Source organism: Leucopleurus acutus (genome assembly GCF_964270905.1).
Source record: "Leucopleurus acutus genome assembly, chromosome: 14".
NCBI lineage: Eukaryota > Metazoa > Chordata > Mammalia > Artiodactyla > Delphinidae > Leucopleurus > Leucopleurus acutus.
In genome coordinates this window covers 37,917,670-37,930,268 of record NC_139156.1, presented here as the reverse complement: position 1 = coordinate 37,930,268, position 12,599 = coordinate 37,917,670, and the positions used below count along the sequence as shown (strand labels likewise).

General features: G+C 34.3%; 1 protein-coding gene across 1 annotated transcript in view; it reads right to left on the bottom strand.

The window, feature by feature from the left end:
* The window catches only part of ATAD1 (ATPase family AAA domain containing 1), a 55,217-nt gene that overhangs the window by 36,963 nt on the left and 5,655 nt on the right, over positions 1-12,599 (bottom strand). Inside the window, exons 3-4 of the mRNA XM_082854007.1 lie at positions 6,182-6,280; positions 4,224-4,344 (exon numbers count right to left, since the gene is read on the bottom strand). Of these exons, the coding sequence (XP_082710133.1) occupies positions 4,224-4,344; positions 6,182-6,280 (220 nt within the window). The remainder of the gene's footprint in view (positions 1-4,223; positions 4,345-6,181; positions 6,281-12,599) is intronic.

Genomic DNA, 12,599 nt, shown 5'->3' with positions numbered 1-12,599 from the left:
CTTAATCTAGAGCTTCTCGACTTTTCTCATGTAATAGCACTTAAAGAATGACAATATTGGGAACTCCCTGGCGGTCCAGTGGTTAGAACTCGGTGCTTTACTGCTGGGGCCTGGGTTCCATCCCTGGTTGGGGAGTTAAGATCCCACACACCATGACCAAATAAATAAATAAATAAATAAATACAATTTAGGCAGCATGCTGGGGTAAAATGGAGAGAATTTGGAGTTATACAAAATATTTCTATTATGTAATAAAAATAAAAAACAAAATATGAGGGAAGAAAAGTAAGTACTTTATATAAACCTCCCCCCGCCAAACTTACATTTTTTTAAAAATGAGAAACTTGAGCTTGGTTCTATAACCTACCAAATTTTTTTCATGCCAAACATTTCAAAATAATGTTCAAACTCCTCCTCAAGCACACATAGATATTTCTAGTGGTCTTAATAATTCTTCAAGATTCAACTAATTCATGTTTAATCATTTTAAATTAAACCCTTCTAAAGCTGATTTAAAAATTTTAATCCATAAGCACTGCCAGTATATGTTAATTTTGTCAAGGAGTCCTTGCATTTTTTAATTACGTTCATTTAGGTACTAAAAGTTCAGTTAAGTCAGTTAAATTTGAACCTTCTACTGATACTTTTAGATGGCTCATGTGAACAATACAGAATATAGTCTAATGCCATCGAATTCAAGTGAAGCTGAAAACATATGGGATAACATATGGAATTATTACATTTATTATTTTGATCATATAATTTAATATGGAATGCAGGTCTACTAGCAAACTTTTAATATGTATTACTTGAATCTCAGGTTTTTAGAACTAATGATGCAAAAGTCTTCATATTTTGTTGACTTTGCAGCTACACCATCACTTCATAAACACATGGAATACTCTCAGACTGTCAGATTTGTTTCAAAGTATTCATTTATCAGTTTGAATATTTTATTCCTGATAGTTTAGTTTTGGTACCTCCTAGTAGGATTAAGTTTTTCTAATTATTTCAGGGATTATAATTAGTATTATTAATTGAGCAGTTATTTACTAATGTCTGAAAATTTAACATGCAATGAAAACTTTTGGATTTCATAATCTTCTGGAGGATGGAGCTGTGACAGATAAGGTTCACATGAGGAACAATCAATGCTCACTTCTTGACCTGGGTGGTAATTACATGAATGTTAGCTTTAAAATTATTTATTCAACTGTTTAATCCCCATTTCTGTATGTATCTTAAGCTTCACTAAGATTCATGTTGTCCCATCTGATACTTTATCAGTGAGTACAGCAATAATATTATTTGAAAATGGCACGTTTTCTATATCCTTTGTTGAAGTGGAGTCCACCATGTTAATATTTATGAAGATAAACGAGTGGTTCTGCAAATGAATGTGAGGCATTTAGCTTTAATTATTAGTTTTATAACATTTTAACTAGTTTTTAGAACTTAGTCTGATACTTTTACAACCATTTTCAACAGAATTAAAAATGTGTTTATTATTTTGTACTTTGTAGAGACTTAAAATTTCAAACCCCTCTTTAAGATGGATGTTTTGGACAAAGGCTTCACTTCCTAAGTACTGCATGCAAATAAAGATTTAGGATGAGGAAGAAAAGAAGTATTGGGACAAACAAATCCAAATTTGAGATAATCCTCATTAGTGAAAAATATATTATCTTATTAGTGACCAACTTTTCTTTCTTCCTTTTTCGGACTAGTTTATTTACTTTCAAGGTTTAATAAAAAATTTGTCCAAATGGTGGAAAAATAAATATCTGTAAAACTACTTAAATACAGAGTACTGGGTGGGGGGGGGGGGGGGAGTTATAGGCCTTTGTGACCTCAGAAAGTCCATCTTTCAAAACATATATTTCTTATCTACATTTTAAAGAATGCATCAAAACATGGAGTATGATGACATTCACAAGCATAAAAGTTATGTGCCAAAATAATGATTACTGAATTCAGATTTTATAGAAGGACCATACAGCATTCAAATGGATTTTTTTTTTAATTTTTTTTTTTTTTTAAATATTTATTTGGCTGTGCCGGGGCTCTTAGTTGTGGCAGGCGGGATCTAGTTCCCTGATCAGGGTTCGAACCCAGGCCCCCTGCATTGGGAGCATGGGGTCTTAACCACTGGACCACCAGGGAAGTCCCTCAAATGGAATTTTAACTATTGCAAATTTTTAAATGTTTGGGGGGAAGAAAGGGTTACATTTTTTAATGCAACCATCAGTATTTTATGGCATGTTCTTGTAACCAATAAGTGACACCATATCTTTATACGTTACTAAGTATGATTATCACGTGTCACACATTCATGACATAACAAATCATTCTCAAATTAACTTTCTATAGTCTGTGAGGCAGTGATCAATTTCAGCTTAGATAGCAATGAACTAAGGAAAACATAAAATTGGCAATAAAGCAATGAGTCTAAGCTACGTAACCTATTTCCAGTTCCCAAATGGAACATGTATGGTATGCAACTGATTGTATACTCTGCTTCTGTACACCAATATCCAATTTATGTTGGGGGTCAAAAAGTAAATCAATGATTTTTCAAACTTTTGTTCTTGGTAAAAAATTTTCCAAAAATGCAAAGCTGAAAAAGCTCAAATAGTAAAACTTTTAGATCACATAATAAGGAAATACTCATGTAACTTAAAAAAAAATTTAAATACACATAGGAACCACCTTCAGTTTTAGATAATGCTTTTAAATAAAAAGCAGATTTACATAAGGCTGTTAAAGTACTCCCTCATAATTTGGTATCTGCTATGCTAATTGGGGCTTTAAACCAAGTCCAACTGGTGAAGTCACCCAGTTACCTGGCCTAAGCCATCACTGATGAGAAAAGCTTTCTCTAACAGCATAAAAAAATTTCCTAAATTCATTAACATTGTGAAAATGAGACATAAAAATTGACAAAAGTTCTTTCTTGTTCACACTATAAACAACCTGCAAGAGGGTACTGAAGAACTTAGTAATCCAACATTTGCCTTACTCTTGATCTGGGCTCAGATAAATCATTTGAAATTTTCTTTGGGGGAAAAAAATTTCTTTTTAAATCACAATAGAGTAAATGCTTCTTGTTAGAAAAAAAGTAGCTTTGTTGTTTCAGAAAGTAAAATACATAAAAAACAGATTTGTTGTTTTAGTTAACAAAAAGAGAATGCCATTTTTGGTGGTAACTGTCAGCCTCTATTTACCAGAAACAAAAATTTTCTACTTCATAAAAATGTACAGTTATTGGCTTCAATTATCTTTGAAATATAAATTAATGCACTTTTTGATATAGCTGCAAAATTAGTAAGATTATAAACTACAACTTATACATGTTATTTTGATATTTCTAAAGATCCTTTTCTGAGAAATGCACTTGTCTAATAATTTGATTTCAGTCTTGACTAGCAACCTCTCTAGTTTTGGCAATACAATAAAGAGAAGTTTCTACTACATGGCAATACAATAAAGAGAAGCTTCTACTAGAAGCTTCTACTAAATAAGCTACGCTACAGCGTTTGTATTTGAAAGCCATGGCAACACACTTCTACAGATCTCACTGTCAATTATCACGTAAGCTACATTTGAATCGCCTTTAACAAGTCTTAAACATGATCAATATATGAATGGCCAATAATAAAAGTATTATATTTAAGGATGTAGTTATAAATACTTTCAATTCTTGAGTTCCAAGGCTTTTGAAGTAATCACTAACTAGGAATAAGAAAATGTTTCCCTTAAAAATAAGTAGTATTTAATTTCTAGTTCATCTGTAGTTCACTATTTCCTTAAAAACAAAACCAAACAAAAAACTACCACTGCAATCTAAAATAAAATTACCAAGAGGAAAAAAAAATCACTAGAATCATGAAACAACCAGAAGTCTTATCTTGAAGACAAAAACCCATACTGTTACTTTGAATCTTTTTTTATCCTCTATTTCCCTAATTCATTTTCCTGTAAGTAATAAAAATGAATTTGAAATAAAGGGATTATTTTGATATGTAACTGTGGGGAAAAACTTTACCTAAATTTGGAAGCTTAAGAATAAGCAATTATTTAAAAATCATTATTTATAAAACAGTTCACTGGATCTCAGCAGTCTCTTGAAAACCCAACTTCAAAAACACCAGTTCTATAATGGCAGAAAGTTTCCATGTGTTCCAGATTTTTAATGCTTTAGCAAATATAAAGTTTTACCATACCTTTTGGAGGCTGCAAAAGCCTGGAATTTTCAAACAAATGCTTCTTTTTGATAGGTAAGATGACTGTGTCTTTCAGATCCGTAATGACATCATCCAAACCTGCTATATCACTCCAAGTAACCTGGTAAAAGTTAAGGTCAGCATGAAGTTTTACAGCTAATGTATGTTCACCCAAGTAAAAAAGAATCCCCCCAAATGGTAAGCCTTAATTATACCTAAATAATAAAAGTTTAAAATGATATATTAATATAAGCACTTTTAAGCAATACTGAAATTATTAAACTACCATGAGCTGAAATTTAATAGTCAACTACCTATTCCAAAAAAAAAAAAAAAGGCCCTAGGTCCAACACTCAAAACTCTGAGTTTTAGGATCTAATAAGCTGACCTCACTCCATTAAGATGAGGAAATACTCTGCCAAGAAAAATGAGAGCCAGCTCTGACAGACAGTTCAGCACTAGCTGAGTGGCCTAATTCACAGATGATGCTGTCAAACATAATAAGAATGAATTTAGAAATAAGGCTTATACTCACCAAACTGGGCTTCTGAATTTTACTAATTAAAAGTAAACTGTGTCAAAACTTGTCTTTTATCTTTATAGAGAGTAAACGGGGATACATTTTTTCAAAACTGATAACAGCTTGTGTATTTTAAATCCTTCTGACTCAGCTTAAAAAAATTTTTTGGGGGGTGGGCACTGGATAAACTAACTGAAAAAGACCTGAAAAACAAACAAAAACAACCTAGCTTTAACTTGGAAGAGTAAAGGGGCTGGAGGTGGGGCTGTTCGGAAGCAATATTTACAACACATTTATTTTCCACCATAAAAAAAACGTGAAAAAGCGCAGCCAGATCTGAAAAAATCATCACTGACTTTCACTTGTAGCTATAACAAAGAACTGAGTTCATTTCAAACGGAGGATTAATCCTGGAAAGGCATGTATGTCTCTGTGCACACAGATATTAATAGACATTGTAGATTTTTATTTCCTAGATTTGGAGATAAGGATATTGTATTTCACTCTACTTATTTACACCTATTGTTACAAAATATTCACAGAGGATTTTAGAGTTTATAAATTACATTAATCTGATGCTCAAAATAATCCTTTAGAAGTAGGTAGAGCAGGTATTACATTGTCCCTGGATTATACATGAGGGAACTGAAACTCAAAGAGAAAATAATTTACCAAGGCCATAAATGGAAAAACTGGGATTCAGAATCTTGTGTTGTCTATCATACCTCATAAAAAAATCTAGATTTGAACTCCAAGTCAACTATCCACATGACTTAAAGCAGTAATTTTATATGCCACAAAGGTGAATATATAAAAGTACAGGTTTAACTAAACAAATGTGCACAAAAAAAGTTAACACAGCAGGCCCGAGACGATTATCCTTGGAAAGTCCTGCTTGCAAGGCTAGCCCCTGGCTGGAGTATGGGAGATACTTAGATTTCGGGGGAGAGTTTCCTCCATTTTCCTGATGAGAACAGCTCACTGTGCCTAAACTGTTTGTGCAAACAATATGGTTTATGGTGGATACATGTTTTGCTTATGGGAGTCTAGAATTTTCACATGTTAGGAAGATGCAGTCTATGTGACCAGTCCCAATTAAAGCCCTGGGCCCTAAGTCTCTAATGAGCTTCTTTGGTAGATAGCATTTGACAGGTGTTCTCATAACCTGTTGCTGAAAGAATTAAGTGCACCCTGTGTGACTTCACTAGAAGACTCTTGGAAGCTGGTGCCTGACTTCCTCCAGACTTCATCCCATGCCCCTCTTTCTTTGCTAATTTTGCCTTGTATCCTTTTGTTGTAGTAAATTATATCCAGGAGTATGACTACACTGAATCCTGTGATTCCTCCTAGAGAATCATCAAACCTGGTCATGGTCTTTGGGACTCTTGATACAAAATGCTAGACAAAAAAAATATTAAATAAGATTAAAGATACCTACATGCATGTTAAGAGGGTCTACTAGATGAGCAGCAATACTCATTTCATATTCTGAAAGCTTCACATTTTTCACACCGATTTGCTTCATTAATTTTTCTGCCTAGAAAGGAAAAACAAGCAACCTCCTTTAGTTTGATATTTAGACACTGGCACTCCATAACATGTAGCGAAGTCTAAAGAGCAATGAACAGACATACAAGATTTTCCAGAGATATTCTATGCCACTTGTTTCATCCTTCCCCATTCTTAAGTCCTTAAGTAAAAACAGATTTGAAGGTCTACTCTACAGAAACCAGGGCAATTTAAACCAGCTTTTGGGAAATGAGAAAATAGGGTACATGATCGAAGAGATATATACATGGCCTCTCATTGCTCCAATGAGATTCTAAGGTCCAACTTGATTTCTTTCCTAGCAGGATTATCATGACAGGTGAAAATGAAGCCTCAAGATGAAAGATCGAGGAGTTAAGGCTATCAAGAAATGGACAACTGGAGTTTCTTTCCTTCAATTGACAGAGTATCTGAAAACTGGTGCCCAACTTTCCTCAAATTACCCATATATCTACAACAGGTGTTCAACCTAACTAATTTCAAATTGTTCTGAGATACTATCCTTTTTAAAGTCAATGCTTGGGGCTACACAACCAGAGATAATAAAAATAATTTTCAATTAGAAGTATACTTGCATATATTTTTAGAGCTGGGCAAAACTAGCCTTAAAGCTATAAGCTCTAGCAAAGCAACACAGCTTTCAACTAAAATAAAAATAATGTTAACAGTAAAACATTTACTGAGTGTGCCAAATATTACGCCAAAATACTGTAGATGGATTAACTCATTGAATCCTCAGAGAGATCCTATGAAGTAGGTACAATTTCTCCCCAACACAGAAAAAGAAACTGAAGCGTAGCTCAGACTGTTATTTGTCTTAGGTTAAAAATTAGCAAATGGAAGAGGCAACATACGAATCCAGGCAGTCCCAACTCTAGAGCCTATACTCTAACCATCATATATATTACCTTGGTTTCCTCAGTTACATGACTGGAGTTTGTAGCAACTAAAAAGTCTTTAAAAATCTAGACATAATATATCCAAATTTCAATTAAGTGAACAGTTTTAGAAATGAAGGTACTCTGGTAAATCATATTTACCTACATTTTTGTTGTTACATTTTCCTAGAATACTTTTGATTATATATAATCTTGCTATTTGTCAGGGGTATTGCTACTCTTAAAAAAAATCACATCATACAGCATTATAGTTATAGACTGGTTAGAGGATCAGGATGTGTGTTGATCATATCCTAGCAATACCACACTTTTTTTTAAAAAAAGTGCTATGAACCACATCATTTTTCCTATTTAGCCACACCTCTGAATCAATGGATAAAGCAGCCTTTCCAAATTCTTTTATCTCTTTCTTACAAATATCTTCTCTTTCACTGACTTTAAATGTGTCAGCTATGAACAGTATCCTGTTTTCTGTACCTATAATAGCATTAATTTCTCTTCTTTTCCTTTGTTCTTCTATAAATGTGAAGCCATCCCACATGTGTTCTTTTTAGGCCATGCTCTAATACAGTGGTTCTCAAGCAGGGGTGATTTTGGCCGCCTAGGGGACATTTGGCAATGCCTGAAAATACTTTTGGTTGTCACAACTTGGGTGGGTGGGGCAGTGCTACTGGTATCTAGTCAGCAGAGACAGGGATGCTGCTAAACAATCAAGGCAAAGGATATTCTGCCTCCCCACCCCCATCATCTGGTCCAAAATGTCAGTATTTGAGAAACCATGCTTTTCTCTCTATTAGCTACTTGCCCTTAAAATTTTACTCTAGGCCACAACTGCCTCTTGCTACCTTTATTTATATTTGGAATTTCCTAAATAAAAATTATCAACTATGTTGTTTACTTTATAGAGACAGAAAATGCTATAGTTGAGTTTACCTAGAATCTTTTCTCCACAACAGGAGTTCCATTTAACAATGTCTTCAGGTTGCATTAATAACATTGATAGGAAAGAGAAAAAAAAATTAACGTTTATTGAGCACCTACCACATTCCTGGCACTGTGCTGGATATGGTTTACAATCAACCCTTGAAACCATCCTGAGAAGTAGCTATTATTATTCTCATTTTTCAGATGGAGAACTCAAGGGTCAGAGAAATGTAAAGAACTGGCAAGATTACACAGCTATGAATTAGCATTACCAGAGCTCAAACTCTGATCTAATTTCAAAGCTCATGTTCTGTTAAAACACTAACATTTCTCATTTGGGAGAGCAGAACATGCTTAACACACAAGTAAATGAAAAGAAAGCACCCCAAAACACATCATACCAGTACCAAACTGTGTTCCAGGAACAAGTTATCCAATTGTCTAGCTTTGACACATCTAACTGAGCCCTTATTTCTAAAATGTTTTACCTAGAAAAACAAAATTATGATTGGACTACTTGAAAAATGGCTTATGCTCATGCAATGCTTTACTGTTTACAGCTTAATGACAATTATACTTTCTAGTCACCCACATTTGCTTGGTTTTTAAAGTGGGTCTCTCCCACTCTGAGGAGGGAAAACGGTGAACTGTGGGTGAGGAATCAGACGTAGGAGGGAAACTTACTTTTTACTTTATACCCATCTTTTCAACTGTTTCATAGTATTTTTTATCCTTACACTCTATTTCACTTTTTCTCCATGTAAAGTATAATTTAAAAAGTAAAGAAGTGGGGAAATAGGAAATAGTGAACTAATATTTCTGCCTAGAATGAGGAAGGAGGAAATGGAGTAAAGGAGCAGCAGAATAGAAACACTCATTTCATAAAGGTTCTAAAAGATTCATAAAATTGGTTGTTCTTCTGGAAGAATAATTTTAGAAAGTTAGAGATAGCACAACAAGAGTGAAAAAACAAAGATGAACTAATTCAACTTATCTCAAAAACTTTTACTGAGGTCATAGCTGAAGTATTCCAATTTTAAGTGTAGATAGAGGAAATTGATATAAAGCTTTAAAAAATACATTTAAGTAGGAAATAGCAAAGAATTTGAAGAATTATCTTTATACATTAGGTATAAGCCTTTACCACAAACTTACATTAAAATATTAACAAGCACCCTTTTCTAGACATGCGGAGACAATTATCTTCTCTTTTAGCGTTAGTGCACTTATATCTTCTGACTTTATCGTATAACCCAAAAGTTGCTGGATAAGATGGCTTTCTACTATAATACTCTTCTGCTATGTTACTGTATAAAACACTATAATGCACTGAGTTTTATCTCGAATTTCCCTCTTGTTGCTTTTCTTTCCTCACCACTTCTATCTATCCCCTTGGCCACTCAGGCAACACTAACTGCTTATTCCTTACTGATTACCCATCTGAATTTCCTTATTTACTTCAGCTCAGTCTTCTAAGATTCAGCTCCAGTAAACCATGGTTTTAGGGCCACTTGATTGGTAATGCAGTTCACAATGGCTTCCTGGTGTCAACAAATGTTAGCTCTTCCAAATGGTAACTGGCATTCTATGATGGCTGCTCTTAAAAACACCTGGCAGTTGAGAGTTCTAGTTTAAGATTTCAGTGTATCAGCCCTTCACAATTTCATCTATTACTTATATCAAAATAACTGAAATGAAGTTTTGAATCTTACAATATCAATGATAGGACTAAAAATAGGGAGACATTAAGTTAATGACTAAGGTCACAATATATGACCTTCATGTGTATGAATTCTCAGTAGTGAATCTTTCCAGGCCTTTGACAACTAAACTACAATCTCAGGAATATTATATAGTCTAATTAATATGCTAAACAAAATATTGTATATACAAATGCCCAGGAGAGGTCAAGCATTAAGTTATTCATCCTGTACTTGAAAGCTCTTTAATAGTACACATAGAGATTCCTTGTCTTCTAACATCTCAATTAATCCAACCCATCCTTTTATTACAGACATACCTATCAAAACTCTTGTGCTATATCTCAATATGATCCAACAGCGGCACGTGCCCAGAAAACCCTTGTCCCTCTTTAACACTCTGCTGAAACCATCTCCTCTCTCATTACCAATTAAATATCCCACATTTAGTAAGGCTGGAAGTATTCCTGGCTTTAGACTAGAAATTATTTACAAATACCCTGTTTAATCCAAACGTAAGACTACTTCTAGGTTACTCTTCCTGATTTGAATGCACCTATGTCATCCTTCACCTTTCATCTCAAAACTGCACTGCCTTTAAGCTCTCATCAGCCCCATGGATTATCTGGTAATCTCAAAACATTATCTAAGCTTTTATAGTCAGTGTTCTTCCTCTGTGACCACAGGAGTCATACCTTCCTCCTCTCCCACATTCACACCTGATCTTTGCCCTCAATACGCACTCTAATTCCTTAATTCCTTTCTATACACCAACTAAATTATCCCCCATCTGACTTCCTAAATGGCCTGTACCACAGAACGTCTTCCTTAGAAACATACGATTCCTTACACTTATTGTTATACCAGTTAGCCCTATCTTCAATGCAGGTTCAGCACCACCATTCAATTTATCTGCTCCCAACCTGCTGAGAAATGCTCAAGAAGTTCATAAAAACAAAACAATTGGGTTCCTAATAAACTCATGCTTTCTTCAATTATGCCCTAATGTTCCATAACCTACTGTGATTTATCTCGTTATATACTCATCACATATTTACCTCAGTAGGTCCCAAACCTCCTCCACTCCCAAGCACATTTAGTTATAACCTCTCCCCTTTGTCGAGAATAAAACAGTTAACTCTACCTTAAAATGTTCCTGTAACTACTGATCCCAATCCCTCCTGGTTCTTCTAGGACCTACCTCCCTCCTCTTTGGCACCAACTCTCCACCTGCTCCGCTAGTCTTTTCCCCTTTCTTCTTTACCTTTCCCTCAGCAAACTCTGCAACAACTATGTTCTTTTACTTCAAATTACACTTGCTGTCCCCACTGAACGGAAATTGCTCTCTTTAATGATTTCAATAAATCTGATTGCTTTCTTCGTTCACATTCGTCATGACATCTTCTCCTGGATCATTTCATAATACAACATTTACAACCAATTCTCTTTTGCAACCTTCTTTTCCCTAGGCTTTGGTGACTTCACACACACAGTGATTTTCCAGATAGTGGGAAAGAATTTAAGAAGGTGCTTTTAAAAATTATATTTAACACCCCACCAACTTCTCCAAATTCTGATGTTTCAAAATGTAACATCCTTGCATTTGAAAATAACTGCCACAGTGAACCACCGTTACAATCTGCAGTATTTTGTATACTTCAAGGTAAGCTGGGGTGGGAAAGACTGGTACCAACAACTTACATTATTCTGGTTTTATTCCTCCTCCTCTGGCCACTTGTTTTTTAAAAAAGTGCTTTTATTAAAATTGGATAGGTTAAAAAGAGTATCTTTAGAACATGCAGATGAGGTATAAAGAACCACAGAGTAGGTGCTCAATGAATATCTGTTATATGAATAAATTTAAGTTTTTAATCCCAGGAAGAGATTATTGTGCACGGAATCAAGCAGAAATCAAATTTTATTCCCTCCCATATAGAGCCAACGGTCTAAGTATTGTTTACTGAAAACTCCATCCGTTCTCCAATAATCTACAAAGCAAAGCCAGTTATGTCACACATCATTTCCATATTACAGGTAGGACCGTTTCTGGAGTCTATTCTGGTATATTTGCCAATCCACCCCTGTGCCAATAGCACATTGTTTTGTTTTGTTTTTTAAATTTATTTATTTTTAATTTATTTATTTTTGGCTGTGTTGGGTGTTCGTTGCTGCACGCGGGCCTTCTCCAGTTGTGACGAATGGGGGCTACCTTCATTGCGATGCGTGGGCTTCTCATTGCAGTGGCTTCTCTTATAGCAGAGCACAGCCTCTAAGCTTAATTTGTTTCTTAAATGTTGCTAGAATTTGCCAGTAGAATTCTATGAGCCTGGAGTTTTCTTTATGGAAATATTTTTCCAACATTAATTTATTTCATAGTTATGGAACTATTCATGTATTCTAATTCTTAAGTCAGCTATGGTAATTCACAATTTTCTAAGAGTTTGTGTCATTTAGGTTTTCAAATTTATTGATATACTTATTAATTGTCCTTATTTTTAATGTCTGCAGCATCTGCTATTGCATGTCTTTTATCATTCCTAGTAATACTAATTGGTGGCTTCATTTTTCTCTTGATTGGTTTTACAGAAGTGTCAATTTTATCAGTCTTTTCAAATAACCAACTTTTGGTTTTACTGATTTTCTCTATTATATATTCATTTTCTATATTTCTATTCATTCTCTCATATATTCTATTTTCTACTAATTTATCTTATCTTTATTATTTCCATTCTTTCATTATCTATGGGTTTATTCTTTATTATTTCCATTCTTTCACTATCTATGG